Source organism: Emydura macquarii, unplaced genomic scaffold (assembly GCF_026122565.2).
Source record: "Emydura macquarii macquarii isolate MOO-44397 ecotype Brisbane River unplaced genomic scaffold, CSIRO-AGI_Emac_v2 contig_561, whole genome shotgun sequence".
Taxonomy (NCBI): Eukaryota; Metazoa; Chordata; order Testudines; family Chelidae; genus Emydura; species Emydura macquarii.
The window spans coordinates 16,011,633-16,038,865 of record NW_027130698.1 but is presented as its reverse complement, the minus strand read 5'-3'; the positions used below and the strand labels follow the sequence as shown (position 1 = coordinate 16,038,865).

At 39.4% G+C, this 27,233-nt stretch overlaps 1 protein-coding gene across 3 annotated transcripts in view; it reads right to left on the bottom strand.

Annotated features, from left to right (window-relative positions):
* BANP (BTG3 associated nuclear protein) overlaps positions 1-27,233 on the bottom strand; it is a 212,774-nt gene that overhangs the window by 100,418 nt on the left and 85,123 nt on the right. For all 3 annotated transcript variants that reach the window (XR_010918296.1, XM_067539973.1, XM_067539974.1), the window contains one exon: positions 6,175-6,342. Coding sequence is in view for 2 of the 3 variants with exons in the window: in XM_067539973.1 (XP_067396074.1) it covers positions 6,175-6,342 (168 nt within the window). In the remaining variant the exon portion in view is untranslated. The remainder of the gene's footprint in view (positions 1-6,174; positions 6,343-27,233) is intronic.

Sequence of the window (27,233 nt, the reverse complement as noted above, 5' to 3'; positions counted from 1 at the left end):
CTAATTTTAAAATGTGCTGGGGAAAGAATGGCACCCAAATCAATCGTCAACACATGCCTTGTACTGTGCAAAGAAATACATCAGTGATATTCTCAGTTAAAGGCTATCTGTTTTAAAACCACACACGTTATTCACTGAGATCCTTGCAGTTCAGTTCTTATTTTCCAGAAATCCACTAACTAAAAGGCTTTTTTTTTTTTTTTTTTTTTTTACAGATGGCTTGCTAGTTATCATCAACAACAACAGAGATAAGCTATTCAGGCTTAAAATGTTAAAAATATTTGGAACTGCTAACCTTGACAGATCAGATCAGATCAGACTCTGCAACCTTCCAGTTCACATCAACAAAAACAGAGCTGGAATATTATTTTTATTTATTGGCTGTATTATGCATTTGATTTAAACTGCTATCTTGCACTATGGACTGGAGTACTACCAAGTTTGGGGCGGGGGCGGTTAGCTATATTTCAGGGCTGAATGGGATCTACAAAACAACCAGTTATTAAAAAAATGTGTTTTCCATACCAAAATTGGTCACAGAAAGTGAACAAGGCCATCATATTTAGCTAGAATCTTCTTGTCTTCTGCGTGCATCATGGGAAACTGATTTGTGGTTGGAAGATAAAAGTATCTCGGACTCTAAACATATATTACAGGAAAAATATAGTCAAGAGTAATATCCCCCATTGGACATCCATGCTACTGTTCAACTATGATTTCTGCAGTAGAATAATTCCACAGTTAAATACAACAGTAGCAATGTTGTATATATTATTTTATTCTACTGTATGCCTTCCTCTGTGCTGTCACCTATGCATGAGACACCCTCCCTAAACCTATTCAACCAAGCTCTCTCTCTCACCTCACTGACATCCTTTCTAAAAGCATTGTTCTGCCATGAAGCCAAGGGGACAGCTATACAGTCCAGGAATTCTAACCACGACATAGCGACAAAACCAACAGAAAAAAGGGGCGCCACCCATAGTCCTCCATCATGATGACTATGTTAGCAAGGCCAGCTAACAGCTCTCTGACACCACCTAGTATATGGAAATCAAAGAAGACACCTCACACTAATTTATCCAGGAATTTAAGGATATCATCAAATCCTTCCCCAAACAACTCCAAGTAAAACTCTACAAACTTATCCCCCATGAACTCACCCCAGGGACCGTCTTCATGCTTCTCAAGATACACAAACAAGAGAAACCAGACAAGACCCATCATATCTGCCCATAGCACTCTCAATGAAGGAAAATCGGCACTCACAGAAACCATCCTCAAACCACTCACTATACAAAGGGTCAGCTTCCTTCAGGATACAACCAACTTCCTTCATAAACTCTGCAACGTTAACTATCTCCCTCAGAACACCATCCTCGCCACCATGGATGTCTCTTCCCAATACACCAACATCCCTCACAATGATGGTTTAGCTGCCTGACTCAAATATTTACAAGACAATGGACAATCTTCAGATATCCACCCCAAACACATCACCAAATTCATCCATTTCATCCTCACCCATAACAATTTTACATTGAACAACAAACACTTCGTCCAAGCAATAAGAACAGTCACGGGTACTAGGATGGCTCCCCAGTATGGAAACCTCTTCATGGGCCACCTTGAAGAAGAATTTCTGTACAAATGCACTATGAAACCAATGATATATCCAAGATACATCAATGATATTTTCATCCTCTTTACAGACAACTTAAACTCCCTCAGATTTCCACCAGAATGTCAACAACCAACACCCATCCATTAAAGTCTCTTGGGAACACTCCCACAACAGCATCAACTTCCTGGACACCACAATCAGTTTCAACAATGGAACCCTACATATAACTAAATACAAGAAACTCCTGGATCACCACCTTCCTAGATGGTAACCATCTTAAACACACCAAAACAGCCAGGCACTAAGATACCACAGAATATGCTCCAAAGAGAAAGTCCGGATATACTCCTTAACACACTCAAAACCGCCTTCACCAAACAAGAACTCACCATGAGAGAAATATATATTATCATGGAACAGGCCACCCATATACTCCAAGAAAACCTGCTTCAACACATAAATAAAATCCCCTCCGACCGCACATCCTGAGCTGTCCCCCCTACTACTCCACACTAAATCTCATAGTGGGTATCATCAAACAACTACAATCCATACTCGATGGGGACTCCATCCTGCAAGAAATCTTTCCTGAACCCCCTGTTCTGGCCTTCAAACAAGCCCCCAACCTCTCCAAGCTCATCATCAGAAGCAAGCTCTGCACAAACCAGGACACACCACTTCAAAGCAACACCAGACTGTGCCAGAACAACAGATGCAAAACCTGTACACCGATCTCCACTGCTACAATGATCAACACCCCTCCCCAACAACACACCTTTCAAGATCCATGGCTTCTACGCGTGCCTATCACAATATGTCGTGTACCTCATCCAGTGCACTAAATGACCCGAGAGCAACTATATGGCTGAAACCAGACAAACACTGTGCTCTCGAATGAATTCACACAGGAAAGTATCAAAGACAAAAACACCACATCAGCTGTGGGAGAACACTTTTCACAAAGCGATCACTCTATATCTGACCTATGAGTCCTTATCCTCAAAGAAAACCTGCAAACACTTTCAAAAGATGAGCCTGGGAGCTTAAAGTCATAGCTTTGCTAACAACTAAAAATCATGGACTTAACAGAGACACTAGATTTATGGAATATTACACCAACCAGAACCTACTAACAATCCCCCCAGCTGCTTTCCCCTATGACTGGAGTGTGTTAATGGGTTACTTCACCTTGAATGGCCCCATTAATTATGTATAAACTACTTGCACTAAACAATCTGTTTCACCTTGTATTTAGCTGTGACACACTGAGAAAGTTTCCCAGACCTGAAGAATAGCTCCGTGTACGCTTGAAAGCTTCTCTCTCTCACCAACAGAAGTTGGTCCAACAAGTGATATTACCTCACCCACCTTGTCTCATGAAGCCTATGAGGCAATAAAAGAAACAAAGATTAACTAATTTAAAGAAACTATGTAAATATGACCATGTCTTACTGATTAACTGTGAGCTATTACTGTATCCTCTCCTTCCCCACTTTCCTGGTCTGTTTATGACCAGGAACTTGTCACATCCTATCAAATTTAGATTCTTTTTTACTAATTGTAGTGCACAAAAGTGCGCACTGAAAATAATAATTATTGTTTACTGTACAAAGATTATGGCTCTTCTTAATCACTGACTAGGAAGATCAAATGTAATGCTACACAAGAAATTGAGCTGTAAGGCCACATATACTTCAGAATGTTTTGATGATATCACAGTAAACACAGAAAAAAAACCTGAATTTTTCTTATGGCAGACTAATCCTGAGATGTATGTTTTATGTAAATCATAGTCCTCCTCTACTATGGGAAGCAACTACCACATTCTACCCAATAGGTAGAAGATAATTAATTAAAATACACATTATGTACATATTTATATAGATCATTCATTGTATTTAGTCACCTACCATTATCTACAATTTAATTAAATCAAAGAGAAGCATCCACACTAGACAGTCCAATCATTACTGTTATTGTTGCCCAATGGGAACAGTCATTGGACAGCCCAAGACAAAATTTTAACCAAATGCCTGTCTAAGCAGGTGCATCTTAGTATGACATGAAAGCAGTAATATATCAACTCCAGCAAACAATCAGGGTAAGAGATTTCCACAGGTGAGGGAAGGACACATATTGAGAAGACTCTGCAAACTGTCCCATGGTTTTTGTATCATCAGATTTGACTAAAGGAACACTCAAGCTTATCTGAACAGTGCTGATAAACAATAGGGAAAGAGAGAGTTTCTCAAGTAGCTGAATTTCAGACCATTCAAGGCTCACCTTAAATTGCTCCCTGAAGCAAATGTTACCATAAAAAGTTGTCTGGGTTCATATGTAACACTTTAAAAAGCCATATTTGACAGTTATGTTGTCACAACTATGCAATACAGACCTTTGATTACTTCAGAGCTGTGAAATATGACTTATTCTCCCTACTAGCTGGCAGTGGGAATTTTGCCATATTCATTATACAGTGTATATAATAAGTAACAGATGCCTGTGAATTATAGGGCTGTAATTCAGTCGAGGGGTTCCAGGGATGTCAAACCACAAAAGCACAGCCTAAGTGTATTTACCTGAACACTGAGATGGAATTACAGCTCTGTCATTCAAAAGTTGCTTTTTCCCCCACTGCATGAATCAATTAAAATAAATCTTTCCCCTCTTCCTTTTCCCTATACTCTCATCCTGCCTCTTATCCCTTCCTTTCTGCTCTCCTCAGACCTTTTCCACTCTCTTAAAATCGCTGCTGGAGAAGCTTCAGGTGAAATACTAATGCTCCCAGCTGTTCTTGGAATGCCACAAATGTTTTCAGAGCAGCAGCAGAGCCTGACAAGAATTTTCTGCTTTTTGTTAACAGTGTTTTCATAGTTCCTGGATGTAACTGTACCTGGTGGATTTATGCAGAATCACACCCAGGAAATGGGGCGAACCATGTTCTGAGAAAAAACAATATCCTAAAGAAAATGTAAGACACAGAAACCATGAAACCCATGGAACATTTCTTCCACATTTATCAAAGATGGCTGCTACTATTACTGTCCATGTCCCATCACCAGCAAAGAGGGCCTATATTGCCCTGCAAGCTACATGTGCAGCTGTTTCAGCAGAACTTTATCACATTCAGTACAAAACGACAACTTTAAAGGCTATAACAATCAAAGGGGGGGGGGGGGATTTTTTTGTTTAAATAGGAGACTATTGCCTCTTGGGTTAATATAGTGGCCTTCAGAAGACAAAATGCTCTCAACCTGCATCTGTGGGCTTTATATGTCACTGTTGGTCCCTTTTTCAACCAGCAGATTAATGATTAATAGCTTTCCATAATAAACTCCAACTTTAGTCAATATGCATATGCTAACGTGGCTATAAGGTCCACAACTATTGCATTTTGTATAAAGAAAATAGATTACAAAGAGAGTTTCAAAATAAAATCCCATCAATAAATATATCTTATGGTTATCATTATGCTGATTAGTTGTTTTCATCTAAGAATTCTGGACATTATTCCAAGTTTCAGTATATAAAATTGTCCATTGAAAGCAGATTTTGACATTCCTTGCATAAGATACAGCGGTTAGTGTTAACATGCAACCAAAAACTTCATGGAGGCAAATAAACTGACTTCCTCTTCTTTGGGCTCAGCTCCCAAACCCTGCTTTTAATATATGATGTACAAACATCCCACAACACTGCTTTTAATATAAGCATGAGCCAAAAACGCCCCCTGAGACTATTTCCTAGGTCAATATTTTTTATTTTGTCATTATTCATGCCTATGTCTATGTGGAAACATAGAACTGCCTACTAGATTTTTAAGGATGACAGGTAAAAATTTTGTGAACAAAATTAAACCTATACTAATAAACTGTATGAACATACTGTGAAAAAGACTTTTTTTTTAACAAGATTAATTTTTCTTTCATTCTGATTATGAATCTTAATCACAGATAACTATACAGCCCCTCTGCTGAAAAATCTTAACAACCTGATTACCACATAGTGGGTATTTTACACAATGGCATGAAACTGCACATCAATTATTAGTATATGAGGATTTTGTATTTATACAGCCAAAACTTTTGTTGAGGTTGGTGAACGGCCAGTCAAACCTGAATCTTATTGCAGAAAGGAGTTGAGACATAAGTATATAACCCACTGAAACCAGTATGTTTCTTACCTACTGAAATCTGTTACAATTTGCATTTCAGAACAACAAAATATTCATTAACGGTTTGGTGGATGGCTTCCCTTCCTCCATCTTATGCCAGAAAAACACACACGTAGGTCTGTTTAGCAACATTAAACTCTACTTGCAAGAAAGGCTGCGACAAGCCACAGACTCATCCCAAAATTAATCACCTGAAATGTGATAATCTCTTTCTCAGTTTATATTCAAGTATAGACAGCACATTAGTTACATAAAGATACTGCCATTTGTAATGTCTACATATAAGCCTGTTGTAAATCTCGGTTGATTGACGCTAATTTCATTTTCAAGTATTTTGAAAGACAAATGAAGTTTTCAGGGTAAATTTCCAATTTACCTGAGCCACTATAAGATGAAGAGGAAGGCGTTCTCCTTGAAAAACTTTTCACTGCAAGACTCTGGCCTCGCTGTTTCCGCCGCCAAGCTGTCCGGCATTTGGAGTCTATGCTCTGTTTGATCCGGTACCAGTCGGACTCTGTAATCCCAAATTTATAGAAAAGGTGACCTACAAAGAGAAGGAAAAACACAAAAGGGTAGGACACAGCATACATCCACATTCTGTGTGACATGCCCTAATCTACATGGGCTGCAAGGACTCTCACACATTCAAGGAGATGAAGGCATTTGCCTGAAATAGCATCTGTTAAGAAGTGCCCAAAGTCACCTAATGGAGCATGAAATGTTCTATGACAGAGATGATCAAACCTGCGGTTGCGTGCAACTACAGCAACCATACACACAAATCAAGTAACTGAATGTGTGCAAATGATCAGTTGGGTATTTAACTGGACACCAGCAGATGCAATTTCCCAATTTGCATGTGCATTTGTGGAAACAGCATCATCAAGTTTGAGATGTGATAGATGATTTGCTCATTGGCCAAAGGTGGACAAAACTATATTTAGCCCTCCCCTACAGCCACAATTTCTAGAAAATTAATGGTAACTAGAAGCCAGGACTAATTCTCTAACAGGATTAATATATAAGCGAAAGTGTTTAAAAACAAACAAACAAAAACAAATTACTGGAGAATGTCTGCTGATTCTTCAAAATTGCCTAACTGTAAATTGCAAGATGAAGGAAATGATCTTCTGAAGGTATTGCTAGTAGTATCAAGTTGGGTCATTCTAAAGAAGCTCTTCTACACTTTCCTAATATAGCTGTTTCAACAGATTATTTTGGTTTCTCCATCCAGTGTGTAAAAATAAAAGATCTTGTGAGTTAAGCTGCATGAAGATTTTCCAGTGAAGCTCATTGGTTTGGTTTTGTTGCAAACTCAGTCCAGGTTCACAAGCTTTGCAGTAAACATGGGCCTAGTTTCAAGAGAAACAGCAGAAGCAAGCGGCAAACATATGGTTGTGTTTCAACGGTAACATAAACGGTTTCAGCTTCCAGGACAGTATGGTTAAAAATAAGGGGAAAGAAATACATAAGGCATTATCAGCATTTTCATGAATTCCCAAAACCGTGTTGCCAATTCTCATGATTTTATTGCATGTCTTGTAATATCTGATGTTTTTCTTTAAAGCGCCAGTTGCCTTAAGTCATCTGATTATATGGTAATCTCAGCTTTCATTTAAAAAAAAATAAGAGGTTTCTAGCCCTCACAGTTGAAGAGAAAAGCTTGAAAGAATAAACACTAAAGTTTCAAAAACCAGAAGGCCAAAAAAAAATTATTATTCTTTAAAAGCTCATGATTTTCAGGGGCTGTGTCATGATGTTTGAACTTTTGGTTTTGGCAATATTGCAATTAAATACCATCTACCTACCTTAATAAGGAAAGAGTCATGTTACAAAACCCACATCATCTACTAATTAGTCCTATTTCTTGATAGAAAATTGGGTTGGATGCTTCTCAACTAAGCTAATCAACATGCCCAGCAACACAGGACTGAGTTTCCAACTCATCTCAGTTGACTATGAAATTACTCTGAATTTCTAGAATGGAAAGACAACCTTTTTTGTTAAGCCAATAAAGCTCTCTTAAGGTTTCCTTCGTGCTTTTTATTTTGTCAGCCTCTTCACAGGGCTTTGCTAAGTGAAAAGTTGGTAATAATATATTTAACTAAATATTGTATTCTAATAGGCTTAACATATACAAAAGTATTTTGAGCCTGAATTTCTGATTCTTTAATATGAGATGGTTTTCTATGCCCCTCTCTCTCAACACAAATTGTCTCCTCAACAATCAGCTAGTTTTACCATCGAGCCTTCCATTAAGACCCTGATGCTGTGAAGTACTTCAACATGTGCTTAACTTCAAACTTTTGAGTAGTCCCATTAAAATCATGGGGACTGGTCATATGGTTAAAGTTAAGTCTGTGTGTAAATGTTCTGCTAGACTGGGGCTGAAAGGGCTAAAATTCTAGATTCACAAGACTGTAAACATTATAACATTTGCTGCTTTCCTTTAATTTTTAAATGAATTCAAGTTCTTTTAGAATTTCACTTATTCACATGCATATCTCACCATCTTTTATATATAATCTAGTTGGTTTATTGTATATCTTAAGCCATCACCATCCTTTTAACTGATGGTCTAAATTAGCTGCATATTTGTTTAAGGAGCAATCGGAAAATGAGCCAAGGCAACTTAAGTAAAGGCAGGAAAGAACTGGCATCAAGAGCCCATTATTGAAGCCCTGCAAACCCCAGAAGTTCTCACTGGCAACTGACAGCAAACAAATATGCTTTTTAGAGATTGCTTTACAACTACTACATTTTGCCTCAGAAAGGAGGCAGAAAATTGACAGAAATTATCTGTTGATGTAGAATATTTTCCTTTCCGTAGGTGTCAGCAAAATGAAAGCACATACTGTACTGTAAATATTGAGACCATAGTGTCATCTATTGCCCCACAAACTAATAAGCTGTATACGTAGAAATAGGTTTATAATTGTTTGCAATAACATCTAGTAAAAGCAGCTGCATTTTAACTCTGTGTACATCTGAACTGTCACTATGTGCCAAGGCTTTCTAGATAAGATATATTGTCACATACTATAATATGGTGGCAGTCAGCCTGGATTTACAAATACTATTTTGTAGGTTCAAATTTCATTCATAAATACATTTAAACACTTCTTCAGGTTGCACCTCCAGTAGAGGTAAATCAACACATTGCAGGTGGATCCTGGGATTTTGGGGAAGAATATATTTGAAATTGGCAGCATAATATATCAGGGCAAGGCTTAAGTTTTACAACATCATTCATGGGACATCTTAGGCTGTCATGTCACTTTATACAAACAGGAATCGAACAATATAAGCTGTTGGAGATGTGTTGATCAGAACTGCAGCATGCTGCTCATGCTAGGGAGTCAGTGCCTGCCTGCCAAGAGCATATGGGAACAGCTGTTCAGTACTGAAGCTGAACAGTAAGGATGCTTCAGCATTTGCCATGTTGAGGAAGAACAGGGAAAGGATGCCTCTCGCTGTTACAAACAGATAATGGATTCGTATCACCATATCATCAGCGTAACAGGTAGCAATACTGAAACACTGAAAAAGGATGAGAACACCTGTTTAGAGTGAAATAGCTCACAGATGAGACGGAATTTTATAAACCACTGCACAGATAAGCTAAACTGGGAAGGAGACAAGAAGCAGATTTTAAACTAGGGAGAGAGAAGAGATTTTAGGCTCAGATTTTCAGAACCATGCCTGCATGATCAGACAATCCCTACCTATATAATATGGTGATAGAAGCCCTTCGAATGATATGGACAGACAATCATATGGGCATTTCTAACTTGTCATTTGCACACACATTTACCATAACTGCGTATGCAGTCACAGTAACTGTACATGCTAAGCAGGTATGAAACTCTGGCCCTTAGTTTCTTTCCTCATGCTACTGTAGATGAATCCTCATGTAATGTGGTTGTAAGAGGCCCTGTAAAAAAGTAAGATTCTGGATTTCAATACTGATCAGACAGGCTTATACAGCAGAATATTATTTTACCCACATATCACTCAGTTAGATAGTAAACAGAAATACAGTGGAATCATTCTGAAGGAGATAAATTCATCCTAACAAAAAGGTTCAATATAACTAAATTAGGCATGTGATGTGCCTGTGATTCATGTACAAATAATGGCAATTTGAGCATTAGTAACAGGAGAAAACTACAATACTATTTCTGTTCTGTTCTCGAACAGCGTGATGGGGCCCCCGGAGTGCAACCTAGACTGTGGGACCACTGAGCCCTTCAAACACACCAGCCTGGGCTGCCTCTGACCCTGTGATACTGATGTCAAGCTCTACAAGGCACTGCACTTACAAAGACATCCACTGGCAGGGACACACCCAGCTGAGTTACATGAATGATCTCCCAGCCACTCATGAAACAAGAAGAGAGAGGCTCCACTCAATTCTCCCCAGCTTTGCACCCCAGAACGGTACCATCTGGCACCGGTCAGAAGCCTGACCAGTGTAAGTTCATTAAGTAGTTCACCACTCCCTCAATGTGGAATGGACACACACTAGTCTTTGTAAACTGAGCCGAGTTTTCCCAAGCACTTCAACCAAAACACAAAGTTTTAGATAAAATATAAAACATGTTTATTAACTGCAGAAAGATAGATTTTAAAGTGACTATAAGCAGCAAGCAGAGAGATCAAACTTGGTTCCTTAAGAAATAAAAATAAATTTGCAACCTAAGGTTCTACAAACTAAGCAGGATTTAAATCAAGCAGTGTCTCATCCTGACAGATGATACAAGCAGGTTTCTGTTGCTCAGTACATAGACTGGACTCCTTTTTTCAGTACGGGACTACCTTTCCCCAGTTCAAAGTTCTCATCTTCCAGTCATCCCTCCAGTCGTCGAGATGGGGGGAAGGGCAGACAGGCCAAGTGATGATGTCACCTCCCTTCTTTTTTATATTTTCTTCCAGCGTGTTACAAATATCCTTGCTGCAATGTGGGGGTCAGGCAGCCCCCCTTGGACAGGCAGTCTCCATCACCTACCTGCTCTTTCCTGTGAAGTTTCTGGCCACTGGGAGAGTGGATTCCCTTTAATGTGCCATCAGCACTGTCTGCGCAGTGATAGCTACTCCTTTGTTGTAACTGAAAGGCTGGTTGTGGGTGTTTCCACCCTCACAACATATTTCAATAACACATGTGGCAATATTTCAAAATTTCACATACAATGATGGCACATACAATCGAATAGGATATTAATGTTCAGCAGATCAAGACTTTCCAAATGAAACCTCATAAGGCATGCACTGTACAAAATATATCATAATCACATCACAGTGGTGAATATGGGGGTTCCAGGGTGCTACTCTGACGTACAGAGTGTCACAAGCCGTAACTGACCACATTCTGGACCAGCATTTAGTCAAGGACCTCAAGTGGATACAAACTGCAACTCTGATGATGCCAACCCTCAAAAGTGAATGGCAGAGAATACTGCAAATGAGATTCCTAATTTGGGGTAAGTCTGCATTAGGAAAGCATAGGGATTACTCAGTAAGTAAGAGACTTGCTTCTATCAGACAAGCTATAGACAAATGCAACATGGAGAATTCTGGGAACATATAACAATCATTCTGGTGTCTACAGAGTACAGATTCCAACAGAATCCATTGCTGAATAATGGAGGAACCATGTAACCATTTAGATGAGAAACATAGAAAAACAGTTACAATTCATCAGTTTGGGAAAAGAGGTAATAACATTATTTTGGAAGCTAGATGCCCTTATACAGGGGACAGTGCGAATAAAGAATATAGCCTATCTAATGACAAATGAATGTATTTTCAGAAAATCCTTTGCTTTAGGGCCATGGATGGTCAACGGTAATTTTCAAAACAACGGATGTGCTTGTTTTTAAACATTAAGGGTCCAATGTTTGCTTTATTTGGGAACCTCACTTCCTAAACAAAGTTCTCTAAAAAAATACACGTGAGACATAAAATACAAGTTATTAAATGACTGAGCTAAGAGCCTGAGCAATTTCCATGGCCCAGATAGCAGCAGCAGTATGACAGCCAAAAGGATCTGCACAAAAGATTCATAGAGTACTTCTGGGCTCTTGGAAACACACACAGAGAAAGCCATCAACTTTTGGTTTGCCTCCAGTCTTCAAATATTTGCAATAAGGTACAAAACAAATGGTCCCATCACACTAAACAAAAGACAGGAAAGAAAACAAATGATTCAAGGAAATAAAAAAAATATCTAAAGCTAGAAAAGAGTCTCTTAATAACTCTTTGAGGGAAAACGCTAGATTGGAGTACAAGTTTGGTTTTGAATTCTAATTTGGGATACATTTATGCAAAGGTTAAAATATGACTCAAAACAGGATTCAACGTATTTCCAAAAACTAGGTTTCTTCTTTACCATGTAGGTGTAGGTAAAAAAAAAATGTTTTGGAAGATTTTATAGATGGCCTGACACAACATCCATGCAATGAGCATCATAAAGAAATTTCTGTTCATGTTAAAGTAACATGTACTTTCAAGTTCTTGAGACACCTGATGTGCAGTGTATTAAGAAAAGTGAATAGTCGGGGGTGGGGGGGGTTGTTTCTTTAAGTTCATGAACAAGAATAACCCTCTGTTTCTTTAAAAGTCAGAATCCATTCAGCAGCGGAAGCAATCCACAGCAAGCTTTACATTATAAAGAAAGAAAGGAACATATTTAAGAACAAATACAGAAGGAGAATACAATTGTAATATCAAAAGAAGAAATGCTATATTTCATCGTGATACAATATTCAAAGAAGTCCTCCACAATCACCCCCTAAAACACAAAAATTAATACCAACAGCTCAATTTCTTAATCATAAAATTAGAAGGATTCCTGATACTGGCTGCTTTTGCTTCTTAGTTATAAATACTGACAAAGAAGAATGCTGCCTTTGCTCTACAAATATAGGATGGTTTAGAAAATGAAAGTTAAAGGTTTATATTTTGATTATATTCAGGTATCTGGGAGACTTCCATATTTATTGCCCATTGGTCCTAGTTACCATGACATTTCTTTTTGTAGTTTTTTTTTTTTTTTTACATATAATAAATATACGTACCCCATGACCACTAGATAAGTGCTTTGTCATGAATTTAAATAAATATATATTTTAATCTATAAATATAGGTCAAATGTTCTTTTCCTTTTACAATTCCAACACAGTTTTCAAACTCCTCAGGAAAAAGTAGATTGTCAAACTAGAAATTTAAAAGATACACAAATTTTGTTCATGCTTTAAAAACAAAAAATTGACCAGAATTGGGTGAAAACTGTAAGTCGAACATTTTAGGCTTTCAGGTATTGTATGCATGGAACAGTGACGTGGGGCGATTACTTGAAACTTTGGTTGACAAAATTATTTTTTCTTTTTAATAAATTTGGAGACATTTCTACGAAACTAGTGGCAGGGCTGGTGTTAAGCAACAGCAAACAGGGCATTGCCCTGGGCCCCGCACCACTAAGCTAAATTACATGATATCTACAGAGTCATTGTGAGTAAACGTAATGTGAGTTTGACAGTAATTTAGTATCTAAAAATGGGAATAAATCACACTAAAATGGTGACGCCAGGTGGCAGGACTCGGGTCTCAGCCTTCTGCTGTGGTCCTGGGCAGTGAGACTTCGGGCATGGGCCACAGGAGGTAGGGTGAGGGCCCACTCCTTACTTTCTGCCCTGCACCCCAGCGAGTCTAACACCAACTCTGACTAACAAGTTGTGGCACCCAAATTCCAAGTAGTACTTACTATCTGAAAAGTAAACACCTCTGAAGTTGGTTTTGTGCCTTTACGCGTCAGTTCTTCCAAGCCTAACTGTGGTCATGCATCGACCATACGGAAATAATTTTAAAAGAGTCATTGTTTGCTTGTCTGAGATTTGTATTTTTTGTAAATTCCATGTTTCATATTCACAGCATGGAGGCCAATGTATTTCTCTTAAATAACCCAGAAATGTTCAAGTTTGGGGGGAAGGAGAGAGGAAGGAGGAGAGAATAAAAATGTGCATATTCATGGAAAACCTAGTCTGCTGTATTTGGCCAGGTGGCAGAACTGCTTAAATCTGGCACTGTTTCCAACAGCACATGCTTTGGGAATGTCAATCATGGCAACAGGTGATTACTTCCCAGAATAGTGTTCTCATTCACTAGGCACATCCAAAAAAAGAGAAAAGGGGAAAGGATGGGCCTTTTTTAAAAGGGGGGAAATCACTCAGCTACTGAGTAAAGATTTTTGTTTTCCCTTTTATTTCCATGATCCTTTTTTAAAACCTTCATAACCAGAGCTATCAAACCAAGAGGTACACCTACTATTCAAAGACTGCTACAGGATGCAAGATTATACTCTACAATAAAAACTGTATACAAGGCCAAGTTAAAAATATTGTCTCAAAAATTGTGTAAGTCCTATTCTACCACAGGACTACAGATAGGTTTATTAACTCTTTTGTTGCTGACACCAATAACAAACAATCTTGGCATATGAAATCAAATATTTTAAATGCTCCCTCAAGACATATGAATTTAAGTTTTCTAACTGGAGGTTACCAGCTCAAAAAGGCAATATCTGGAGAATTACATTGCCTCTGTGCATCACAAATATGATTTAAAGGGAAACGTTCAGGTGGCAAAGCAATGCTTCCTCAGCCAAGAACCCTCAGTTATCCCACTAGATAACACAACAAGCCTGTCCCCATGTCACTTCATGGCAAAATGCAGAATCCATCACTTTGCATAATCCTCCCCACAATAAATACTGAAGAATGGCCCAGGAATCACTTCCCTTGAGAAAAGCAAAAGAAATCAACAAACATGAAAAGAAAAAGAAAACTTCACACAAATAAGGCCCCAATTCAGCAAAGTACTTAATCATGTGCTTCACTTTAAGCACCTGAATAATCTGACGTCAACTGGCTTAAAGTGAAGTGCATGATTCAATGGTTTGCTGAATTTGCTAAGTGCAGGAAAGGTGGAAATTATGGTCCTTCTGAGAGTATATTGCTTGTCATAATTCCGCTGGCTTCCAGATATTATGATGATGGGTCTACCGTATGTACAGAGGTTACACAGATTTGCACGTTAGCCTTAAGGACTTGAACCCTAAACATTATATTTGTATTTGTTTTATAAAATGTTTGGAATGGGAAATGGAACTTTGTCCATAAAGCTACAAAGACAGAACAGTTAAAGCTTTGAAGATACCACTGTTAGCCTATTTCAATGTTCCCCCCAAATCCAACAATGCAGCTGTAACTGTAACTGCCATTATATCATCTGTTTCTTACTCTGTGAAGTACTAAACAGAGTCCCTGAATTCAGCAACGTGATGGGTTGACATTGCATCCTATCCTTCACTGCCATCTCTTTACAACGCAAATGCTAGTTTCTTATCGATATGGACAAAACATATTGTAGCCATTTCAACACAGACAACTCCAAGAAACCATCTTCCCTTTTCCCAACACCCAAAACAAAACAGATCTCTAAGTAAATGTCTCTCTGGTCAGAACACACTTCTTGGGGATCAACGGGGAAGTGGTTTAATCTACCATTAAAGACAACCAGATGAAATGTTAAACTACAGTTGGTCAGGTTTTAACAACTATTTGTAAAACTTGTTTATTCACAAGTTCAGACAATGTTCTGATAAAAGTTTTCTATAAAAAGAGCTCTAACAGATTGGAAGATGCACAAGAAGCTGTGCTGAAGCTATAATAAAAGCCAAACTATTCCATCAAATCAAGAAAGAATTTCAAAAATCAACTTGTTCTGGAAATAAATATCTACACACATCAGATGAAAAGAGCATACATCTTTCACACTGCTTCAATCACAACATGTTCTTCTGTCATCTAAAAGCTGCCTTGGAGCTTGCAATTTGTTGCGTGAGGACAGACAGCTGCACCCACCCGGAGCTCTATTCAAGTCAACAAGGCTCCAGGCGGGTGCAACTGCCGCCTGTGCATAACAAATCCCTTGAGGATCTGTGACAATGGGACTAGCCTAAAGCTGACTCACCACTCTTCCCTGCAGGGGCCGAATTGGGAAAATAATTGATTAAGGACTAGATGATTAACCAATTAACAAGGGGATTCAGCTAGTCAGCTGAGATGGTTAAAAGGGAGATATAGGAAGGGTGAGGGCAGGGTTGAAAGAAGGAAGGGCAAAGAAGGCCAGGATCTCAGAGAACTGAGACCTCTCTCCCCACCCTCTTGCCCTGTGCCTAGGAGGTACATTGAAGCTTCGAGAAAGCCTTATGGTGATGGGACGTGAAGCTACAAAAGACACTGTAAATAAAGTACACTGTGGTTAACTTAGGTAAGAGTGCATGAGGGACTGTTTGCAAAGAGGAATGCAAGGTGAAGGAGCACTCCTTGTGACAGGATCTTTTGATCCCACTGCTATGATCATGACTGAATACCAACAGTGACACTGTTTGAAACAGTTTACCTACATTATATCACCATCACAGATTATAAAATGTCTCCGCTTTATTAAAGGACAGACCAACCAATCACGACAACAATTCTACCCCAAGCAGCGATTTTATAATCTGAAAAGGAAGAAGATTTGGAGACTCCATTCAATCCACTAGGGACTTTGCTATTGAAAATCTATTTTACGTGAAGACACTCTTACTATGGCGGTGGGAAGCGCTATAAAGCTCTAATATAAATGAGTAGATTTGCTCTGAGAATGTTTTACTTTTCATTTTAAAAAAACCCACTGAATTAGGCAACCAGAGCTAAGGAGCCAAGTGGGCTTCAATGTGTGTCTTACAGTTCCAAGAATTCATAGCACACAATGGAAGTTGCCTCTAAAAGGACAAAAGATTCACGTTTCATTTCCTTTTGTCTAATATATATTTTTTACCTGAAACCTGCATCCAAGTATACCACTATAATGTATATTTTATATTCCTATATCTAAACAATTATAAATTGTAATTACAGTATTAGACAGAAGCCCCTTTTACTGAAGAGCACACAAACATCTTCATGTAAATTGAAAGTGATCTTCAAAATGTTTTCAGCTCTAAAAGGGTTGTTAACGGTGTTAAGAACCACAAGACACTTCAATTGTTGCGGCCTTAGCCTTCCCCTGATATTTTGTTAACCCAGCAAACAAGCAAAAAGGATCTATTGTCACCTTATTGATTACCCATAATTTCTAGCAAAACTTGCATTCTTCAAGAAGGCCATCCCCCAAACTGCTGTAATTACATCTGCTTTGCTGTACTGCAGGTACTAGTGTCACAGCATCCATTTATGATCTGGATGAGTGAGCGCTAATTTTCTGCAGCTCATCTTAAGAATGTCCATACTGTGTCTGTCCACCTAGCCCAGTATCTTCTGACAGTGGACAATGCCAGGTGCTTCGGAGAGAATGAACAGAGTAGGAAATCATCAAGTGATCTATCCCCCGCCGCCCATTCCCAGCTTCTGGCAAACAGAGGCTACAGAAACTTCAGAGCATGGTTTTGCATCCCTGCCCATCCTGGCTAATAGTCATTGATGGACCTATCCTCGATGAACTTATCAATTTTTTTTTTTAAATCCTGTTATAGTCTTTGCCTTCACAACATCCTCTGGCAAAGAGTTCCTCAGGTCAACTGTGTGTTGTGTGAAGAAATACATCTTTTTGTTCATTTTAAACTTGCTGCCTACTGATTTCATTTGGTGACCCCTAGTTCTTTTATTATAAGTAGTAGTAAATAACACTTCCTTATTCACTGTCTTTATACCAGTCATGATTTTATAGACCTCTATCATATCCCCCCTCAGTCATCTCTTCCAAACCCCTAATCATTTTTGTTGCCCTTCTCTGTACCTTTTCCAATTCCAATATATCTTTTTTGAGAAGGGGCAACCAGATCTGCACGCAGTATTCAAGATGTGGGCAAACCATGGATTTCTTTATGAACAAACAGATCCCCAGTGTTCTTCAAATGTCATTTTGTTTTGCCTTGGAACAAACCTAAATAACTGATGAATTTATAGCTGTGTGGGGCAATCCACAGTTTGAAATTAAAGCCTGATGTTTAAGTAAGTGGAATCACCTATAACAGAAATGACAGTGCTTTCTCAGTGAAAATAAATATTTCTGATTCTGAGGAGCTGTTGCCAAGAGCCATGGTCCATACAGGTTTTGATATGCATGTCTTGAAAGATAAATTAACAAAACAGTTACATTTATATTGGAAAAGGCAGCACAATTTAGTCTGGCATCACAACCTGCTGCAACACTGATGGAAAAATGAAAAAGTCTGTCGCTTTTAAATATATATGTATATTATATATATATATATTTAGAAAATTTAAAATCCTTTCTGAGACATCCTGTTACATAAGCTCTTTCCACAGTGTCTCAGAATTCCATCTGGATGGCAAAAGCCACCATATGTGCCGCCAAGAAAAACTAACTTATGAATCAACAACGAAAATTTCTCCCCTTCCGAAGGAGCTTGTGGGTTTGGAAAGACTGGCAGGACAGAAACCTGAACTCTGTATGAATTTATTTACATTTTACCCAGCAGTGGCACTATCAGCCTTAGGCATTTCCACTGTTCACTGTTTAACCCTTTCAAACTAAAACAAACAAAAAGTGGACGGGTAGGTTTAAAGCCAGAGAGAAAAGTGGCTGTGCAACTTTCTGGAATTCAATTTATGAGTTTCATGAAATCATAACTTTTCTTGACTCAAGCAATGCATTTTCCAGATGAAATGTACATTAATTCTTGCACAACTGAATAATCTGTATTCAGTGGCTTGACTGCTTTTCATCTCACAATGACAATAGGGATTAAATGTTTTCATAGACACTTACTGTCTTCTAAACGCTGCAATAAAAGTACTGTTCCGTCATTTTACAAGGCCTTTGATAGTTAAGGAAAGGTTTCTTGCCAAGAATCCATTCAAGCATCTTTAGGATATTTTGCTTATTCAGGGCCTGCACCAGAGAAATACTCAATAGCCACCAGCTCCCACTGAAGTCAATAAGGGTTAAGTGTGCTAAGCACATCTCAGAATCAGGCCCTAAAGCAACACTGCTGCTCCATTACTCTAGTCTCTGCCCTGCATTCTAAATACAAAGACAAACAATCATTACTATAGAAAAGTTCCACATATGGAAGAATTAACCCAAAGAAAAGAGTAATTAGAACAACTGTGATACAAACACACTTCCTTCCATTCCACCTGCAATTTCATAGCTCTAAACAGATTCATAGTATTAGTAAAGAAGCTCTTTGGATGCAATGCATTATATATTACTAATTAGAGACAGCGGGTATGCGGTGGGCAAAGAGCAGTGAAGGAAGGGGTCACATATCAGGGTTTAAAAAGAAATGCAAGAGCTTCCTGATTTCATTTTAAAAATGAGTGCTCTCCTCCTCCTCTTCATCCAAGCCATCCATCAGCATTTCCTAAACAATCTTTGAACCAAATATCTCCCTATGAACCTGCTATAAACTGATGTTGTACATGTCTGAGTGAGATGCAAAATCTGACGGGGGTAGGAGGAATTAAATCTGAATTATCTTTAGGTTCATACCCTAATTTGAAGGTTTAATACGAGCAGCCACCGAGGAATAGTGGGGGAAGCACCAGCACTTGAGATATTAAAAACAAGTCTGGCCAAAGTACTAGAGAATAGATGGTATGGAACAATCCTTCATTGGCTGGAAAGGGAGGATGTAAATGACATAATACAGTAGAGGTCTTTTCCCTCTCTAGCTTCTACAAGTCTATGAATGGATGGCTTCATGATAGCATATTGTGCACAATCAAGCTAACAGATATCATGTTCATGATTGACAGGCTAACCAGTTGCTTTATGTTCAGAAGTGGAAAATTAAATTCACCGTTAGTGTAATGTGAAATAACAGGGAAAGGGAGGGAAGGGGAGAAAAAACATTACCAATAATTTATTTCCTGAAATTGCTGCCTTAATTTCAGTTTATTAATCAGTAACTGACCAGGAAAAGTAAATGTAATACATATAAGTACCCAGAAAATAGAGGAACACCAGCCAATATAAAATTATAGTATTTTAGAAAATATCTATAAGCAGATGCCAGCACTGGAGCCATTTATTAGAACTGTGGTACTGAGATAAACTTGATGAGCTCTCCTGTCATATTCTTGTCTAGCCCAAAAAAGGGTTATCACGTCCCTCCATGTGGCAGCATTTAACTGATTTACAAAGGAAGAGCCATTTGGAACTGAAGCCACACTTCTGCAGCTCTTTTAAGGAAAGGGACGTGTTTGTAAAAAGCAACCTGGTTGCATCAGCCCCCTTCTCTGTGACACGCTACAAAAAAGAATGGGGTTTTTGTGGGGGGCAGGAGCAACAAAAAGATCTACCTCTCCTCTTTCTCTTTTAAGATATGTTGAATGACTGTATGCTTACCAGCACTATCCTCCATTTGAGGAGGCCAGCGTTGCCTCCACCTCCTTTTTCCTTTCTTTTAAAGTCTTCCTTTGTAGTAAATACCACTAACCGGGAATCCATAGAGCATGATCCACAAGTGAACCATGATTCAGGCACTGTGAGTAGGTGACCATATGTCCCGTTTTGGCTGGGACAGTCCCTTTTTCTAGCCCTGTCCCGGTGGTCCCCACTTTTTTCACAAAATTGGGCATTTGTCCCATTTGCTCTTGCTGACTGATCATCAGGTGGCAAGATCAACTGGGACAAATGCCCAGTTTTGTCAAAAAAGTGGGGTGCGACCCCTCGTTGGGAGCAGAGAAACATGCAAGGGGGTGAGCGGCAACACCAGCCCCTATCGCAAAGCCATGACCTAACACACTGGCAGCTGAAGAAATAGACTATGGCATCTAACAACAGCAAAAGCTATGAAGGTGGCAAGCAGAAGTAAAAGTGTGTCTTCAAGCAGCCATGGTTCAAAGCATTATTGGTAGAAGAAATCTCTCCCTAAAAGTACTTCTCGCTGCCTTAGGCTATGTCTTCACTGACAGCGGCAAATTCGCCACCGTCAGATCGACTTATCTGGATCGACTGAGCAGTCAGTGAAGACCCACTTAGTCGATCCAGAAATCGACATATTGAGACCACCTTCTCAAGTGGTGTAGTGCTGCGTCGACGGGAATGAGGTTCCCGTCGGCACAGTGAAGACGGCGCACAGAACAGAAGCACGGAAGTCGACGGGAGTTACACAAGTTTTTTGCGGGGTTTGCGTAACTCCGGGCAACTGCAGCCGAATCTCCAAGGTAAGTGAAGACAAGCCCTTAGAAACAGCTCAGCAGTGCAGATACACACACACGCTATAGCTGGGGCTGCAACAGACTCATGGCATCTGTGAATCAGGCATATATGGAGACACACAAAACACACTACTATTATTACTCTTTGTGTGGCACCTTTAAGAGCAAGGCATACTGGGAAACTAGTAGCTGTAATGTGAGAGTACAATATTTGAAGGCAACACACAACAGTGGGAGACACAGGTCATCCTGAGGCACCACAGCTGGATCAACATCAGTTCCTGCCAAAACTTGCTGCATTACATTGTCTTGAGAAATTGCATTCAAAGGGCTACTCTAGCACCCAGAAAAAGTTATTGGTAAAAGAAAGAAAGGATTCTTTATTTCTTTATTCTTTTTCAGACTTATTTCTATTCAGTAAATGGGCTGTAGTTAAAGCACCATGTCCAAACCAGTTTTGGCCCCTTATCTATGTCTGCAAACTATATAGTGCCAGCCATTAGAGGATGTCTGCCGAGGAATCCTGCATAATGGCATACTGTTGGGCGAATGTATCTGAGGATGCCCATGTGGCTGCCTTACATGTGTCAATAATTGAAACATCGTTAAGAAATGCAATGGAGGTTGACAGTGCTTGTGTGGAGTGTGTTCTTATCAAGATAGGAGTCTGTTCATTAGGGAGTTCATATGAGAGGCATATACACTGTGAAATTCATTTAGAGAGGTGCTGTTTTGATATAGCATCGCCCTTGGACCTCTCGGTGATAGACATGAACAGATGTGGTGATTTTCTGAATAGTCTAGTTCTATCCAAGTAGAATGATGATGCATGCCTCACGTCCAGTATATGGAGAACTGCGTCTCGTTGCTTACTATGTGGTTTGGGAAAAAAGGTGGGGAGGTGTATAGGTGGGTTCAAATGAAAAGATGTTATGACTTTGGAGTGTAGCACTATTGATAGGTAGTGCAATTTTTGTTGCTGAGGAAATATGAAGAATGTCAATGCTGCTTTTCTTTAATCTCCGCCAGAGTAGCATGTGCAAAGCATCTGCAACTCTGCGGAACAAGTCCTGAAAGTGTCTAAAATCATCAGCCGCAGTAGGAGGTGGTGGCATGATGCCTTCATCAGGTGAGGGTGATGGGAAGTGAAAGGTCGATGGTGCCTCTTCCTCTTGATCATCCTCATGTTCCTCTTCATGCTCCTGCATTCGTCCTCCTGTGCTTGTGGAGGCTGTACATCGGGAGGTCATGAGATTATAGAGGATGGGATAGACAGAGAACGCTGTATCTGTTTTGCTGGTGGGCTACCAATTGAGCCCTATACATGGCTCAGGGGTCCAAGTATGGCCAGTTAGGTGGAAGAAGAATGTGTGGTTGCATCCAGGGACGACCTTGCCAGGATTAGGTACCCTGAGGTATTGAAGGGTAAGTTTGCAAGGCCAGCGCTATTTGCCCCGATGTTCATGGGGCAATAGATGCAGCGTACACCTCCTCTTCTTCCTCTGCATCACTCGGGAAGGGGGGAGCCGTTCCTGTCGGAGACAGTGAGGCATGGCTTGACTCAGATGAATGTGAGACTTGAGGTAAGTCTCATTTAAGGAGTGGAGATTCTGGAGAATCAGATACTCTTAGGTCTGATATGTATCTGTACTCCTGTGGTGCATATGATATCGATGGTGCCGCTGTCGCACATGGTGCCGTGGTGTGTTTTTCAGCATGGCCAGCAGATGGCGCCAGAGATTTTTTTGAGCTGATGGCATAGCAGCGATGGAAGTCAATGCCAGGGTCTTGGTCTGCACCGGCTGCTTCCTCAGTGCTGCCATCGGCTACTTCAGAGCCACAAAGGGTCTCAGAGTCGCGGATGAGGTTGAGGGCTTGCTTCGGTCACTGCAAATAGAAGATGGTGCCGATAACTGGTGCTTTGCCCTGGTTTGGTCCTTTGGCCTTGTCTTACGGGATGGGGAACTCGGTTTCTTTGCAGCGCCCTGCTCCGTCAGAAGTTGTTGGCACCACGGATCCAGTGAGAGACAGCATTTTGGGGGTTTTTGCCTCAGCAGTTGAAGAGGGGGCTGCTCTCTTCTTACCCTCGGCCCAATCAGAGGATGTTTTCCTCTTAGTCGGGCATGGAGAATGAAGGTCGGTAAACAATCTTAAGAATCGGGAGGGCCTCTCCAGGGAGGAGTGTGAGCCAGGATCGGAGGCTGGATGAAAGGACTTCTCCATCAGGAGCAATTTAAGTCTGATGTCCCTGTCCTTTCTTGCTCTGGGTTTCAAATGCAGGAAGTGGGACCACTTTTGAGGAACGTGTTCCTCTCCCAAAGAGTGAATGTGCACTCTGTATGGCCATCCATTATTGGGAAGGTGGCCTCGCAGGAGATGCACCTGTTAAACCTGGGAGAACTGGGCATAAGGGTGAGGTAATAGCTTCCTTATTGGGAAGGGAAGGAAGCGGGAAAACAGAAATCTACACTATGTTAAAGATTGTAGGGTCATAGAAATTAAAATAAAGTAGAAGGAAAGAATCAATACTAATGTTTTGTGGGGTTTTTGGAAGGAAGAAAGGAAAACGAAAAAATCCCAAAGAATTAACTAACTAACTAAGGGAAAATTAACTACAGAACTGTCCAAGGAGAAGGCAAAAAACGGGCTCTGCTAAGGGTTCTATCCCAGACTGCAGGCGGCAGAGAAGGAACGAAGGATGGTCAGATCACACAGTGCTATATATACTTCCCGCGCACTGCATGAGATAGGGGAGGTGCACATATGCGATCCGACCGGCACTGTTATTGAAGAGCTCCAATTCCAGACGCAAAGGCGCTGCTGCACCTACAGTGGGGACATCACTTGAAGAAAAACCACTCTTTCCACTGGGCTGTTGTTTTCCCAACACTCCCTTATTATTCTCCCTAACACTCGAGCTATGGACTTTCATTAGTATGAAATATGGACCAACTCTTTTTAGTTTGCCAGTGATTTTGGAATAAAGGATCAGATGAAATGAGTGTGATGGATGTTTTTTAAAACACGACTGACATGGTCTTCTACGGTGGGCTCCCTACAGTATTAACCCACCCCAGTTAAAATATTCTCCCTCTTTAAAGAATAGGATTTTTAGTTTGTCTCGAATATACATAACCCAACACAGTTCATCTGGTGTGTGAAATACAGATTGCTCAATGAGCCATTTAAGCTCCCTAATGAATATTTTATTAGAACAAGATATTAAACAAAATGAGAATGGCTTGAGTTTCTAACTCTCCTGATGAAATCCAAGTGCTGCGTGCATGGCTCCAAGTGTTGGGCTCAAGAAAGATTTGTGACTACATTTATTTTATCTGGTCCAAGTGTTTTTAAACTGTTTTTGGTTATGTTCCATCATACAGGGACTGATACAATGCATAGAATCAGTGTCTAGACATTGCACATGGTCCAATGCAGAATCATGGAAAGGACGACATAAAAATAGAGGTGAGAAAAAAAAATTAAAGGGTGCAAAAAAACCAAAATAATGTGGGGAAAAAAGAGGAGGACAAATGGAGAATGGCTGGATCTTTTCTATTTCTGTTATTTTATAAATTAAGTTTGATAGCCCTTTATTAAAGTTATAGTAATGGCAACTACTATTAGTAACCCATAAAGCAGTCACATTGCTGTAGTGGTACTAGGGTTGATGGTCTGTGGATAGAGTGCTGTCTATTGCTCCTCCTCTGATATTAAATGTTCAATGTCTACTGGAGGTGAAATTGACCTGTGGCACTTTTGTGATTTAACCTGTGTTACTGTTAAGACCAAAATCCTCAGAAAAAAGAGGCTGAAGCTGACATAACAATACATTTACATTGATCTATGTATTTTAAATGACAACTTATTGATCATTCAAGAAGCTAATATTTAAAGGATAGCCTCCTCAGTCATAGATCTGGATATTCAAGATCACATGCACAACTTATAATACTGAAATATATTTCCTGAAAAGACCAAAAAAAGAAAAAAAAAAGGGGATCCCAGTACATGGGGTCACTTTGATCATTTCCCTCGCTTTTATAAGATTACCATCTTGAGATCTTTGTAAACTGTGCGAATCCTAAGTAGAAAGGTTTGGTGGGGGTAATCTATGCAGGTGGCGAGAGGCGAAGAAATCTCCATTTCATCCAGTAGAACACTTACACATACCACCTACAGTTTTAGTAGTTGCCTCAGCTCTCCTCTGCAGGGTTTTACTCCAGTGATCTGTGTAGTTCATTGGCTACCGCTCAGCTTTTCTTGAATGCCGTTGGCGCACGCTTCACCAGCAGGGCCTCTCCACACACTGCATGGCCTTGCAAGCTGGGGCAAGATACATTTTTAATTTATGAGCAGCTCAAACCAGCACAACTTGCACCATATATTTGGGTTATGTGAATGATTGTCTATACACATACATTGATCAGACTGGCACAAATTACAGAGTCAGGCACGAATCAAAAGTATTTTCTAATACACAAATTTGGGTGATCTGCCTCTCCATCTTGAGAAGAAAGTCATGTTAATGAATTTGTAAAGGAGTAGGGTGCTTAATTCTATTTACGCTGTTCACGCTAGTTCTCCTAGGCCAGGCAAACCTATAATTCATTCTTCTATCCAACACTATATTTACATCTTTTTGAGTTCATCTGGTCACTTAGAAAGACACATCTACATTTACCGGTATTAGGGCTATGACCTAACAAATGCACTAAACTTTGGTAACCAAGTCTCTTCCTATCCTATGATTTTAACCTTGCTTAAAAAAATTTAACAGCCACATGCCAAGTGAAAAAGTAAAGTCACGTTTTATAGCATAGTTCTGAATCAGACATATTCTCAGATGGATTATAACATAATATGAAAAATATGGAAGCTTGTTTTCCTACATATATTTTGATAGTTCCATATAATCTGTGTTTTCAATTTAGCAGTAGATCTATGCTATTTTAAATATCCCTACACAGATGTATTCAAGATGAAATCATATTAACCCATGAACTGAAGTCAGCAACAATTTGTGCTGTAATAGGTTGTGGGTAAGATTCAGCAGAACAGTACTAAGCTCTCTGCAACATTACACAGACATTTTTAAATCTAAACGCCCTTGCCTCTGACATTGGTATTGTCATCATTTTTCAGATTTTAGTCTCTACTTCCTTTCAGAAAGAACCTGAAAAAAGCTGTGTAAATTTTGCTTAAACTTTCTACAAACACAGAAATTTTCCAGAGAGTTACAAGAGAGATGACTTTATAATGGAATTGCTTTCACAACTATCATGTTTTCTAATGTGAACGTTCTTACAAAATTGCTAAACCTCAAGTTTTTTCACATTCAGGCAGTAACGAACATTTTAACAGCTCATCTATATTGTTAGTTAGATAATTTAAAAGAATTGTGAAATATGGAAAGTGACTTATAAAAGCACTACTGCCATCCCACTAGTGCTCATCACAACTAATTCCTTCTTTTATAGTATTTTCTAAGATCACAGGTAAAGCCATTTAGCAATCCATCATTTTACTGCATTTCTAGCTTTCTACAGTACAAATTTTGGGTTTGGGATTTTTTTTAAAAAGACATGTTTGCAGATGCCATTGTAAAATCTCCTAAGAGCTAAGCCTACATTTTCAATTACAACAAAGAAAGTCCTAACTACTAGCATTCTTGTATCATGTTTCATCAGAAAATCCCTATATTTTTGGTAGGGCTGAAGCAATGAGCTACTTAAAGCCATATAGTATATTTAAACTATTCTGGTTTCCAGCCCAAAACTCTTTCTCCACTACCACGGCCACCCCACAAGCAACTAAATGAAAATGTATACCTCCAAAGATAAACCCTCCCTTTCTGTTGTGGTAGAATTTATGCAATATAACAAGAATTTTTAATAAACATACATCCCTTCATTTGGAAAAAGTGGCTTCTGCATACTATACTTTTCAAAATATTTTCTATTAAATACAGATTTGGTTGGCTATTTTTTTTCCCAGAAAAAGAAAGAGGAAAATCTTTCCACTGACAAACTGGAAGACGAAACTTGAATCAAAAAGGTCTCCATGATCACCTGAGCTTGCTAGCTGTGATTGGCATATGCTTGACTGATGACATTAGATTTTCATGTAAATTTAAAATAATGCAGCAGAGTATCACTGCAAAGAGCAGCAGCAAATGGCATATTGAGGACAATGAATG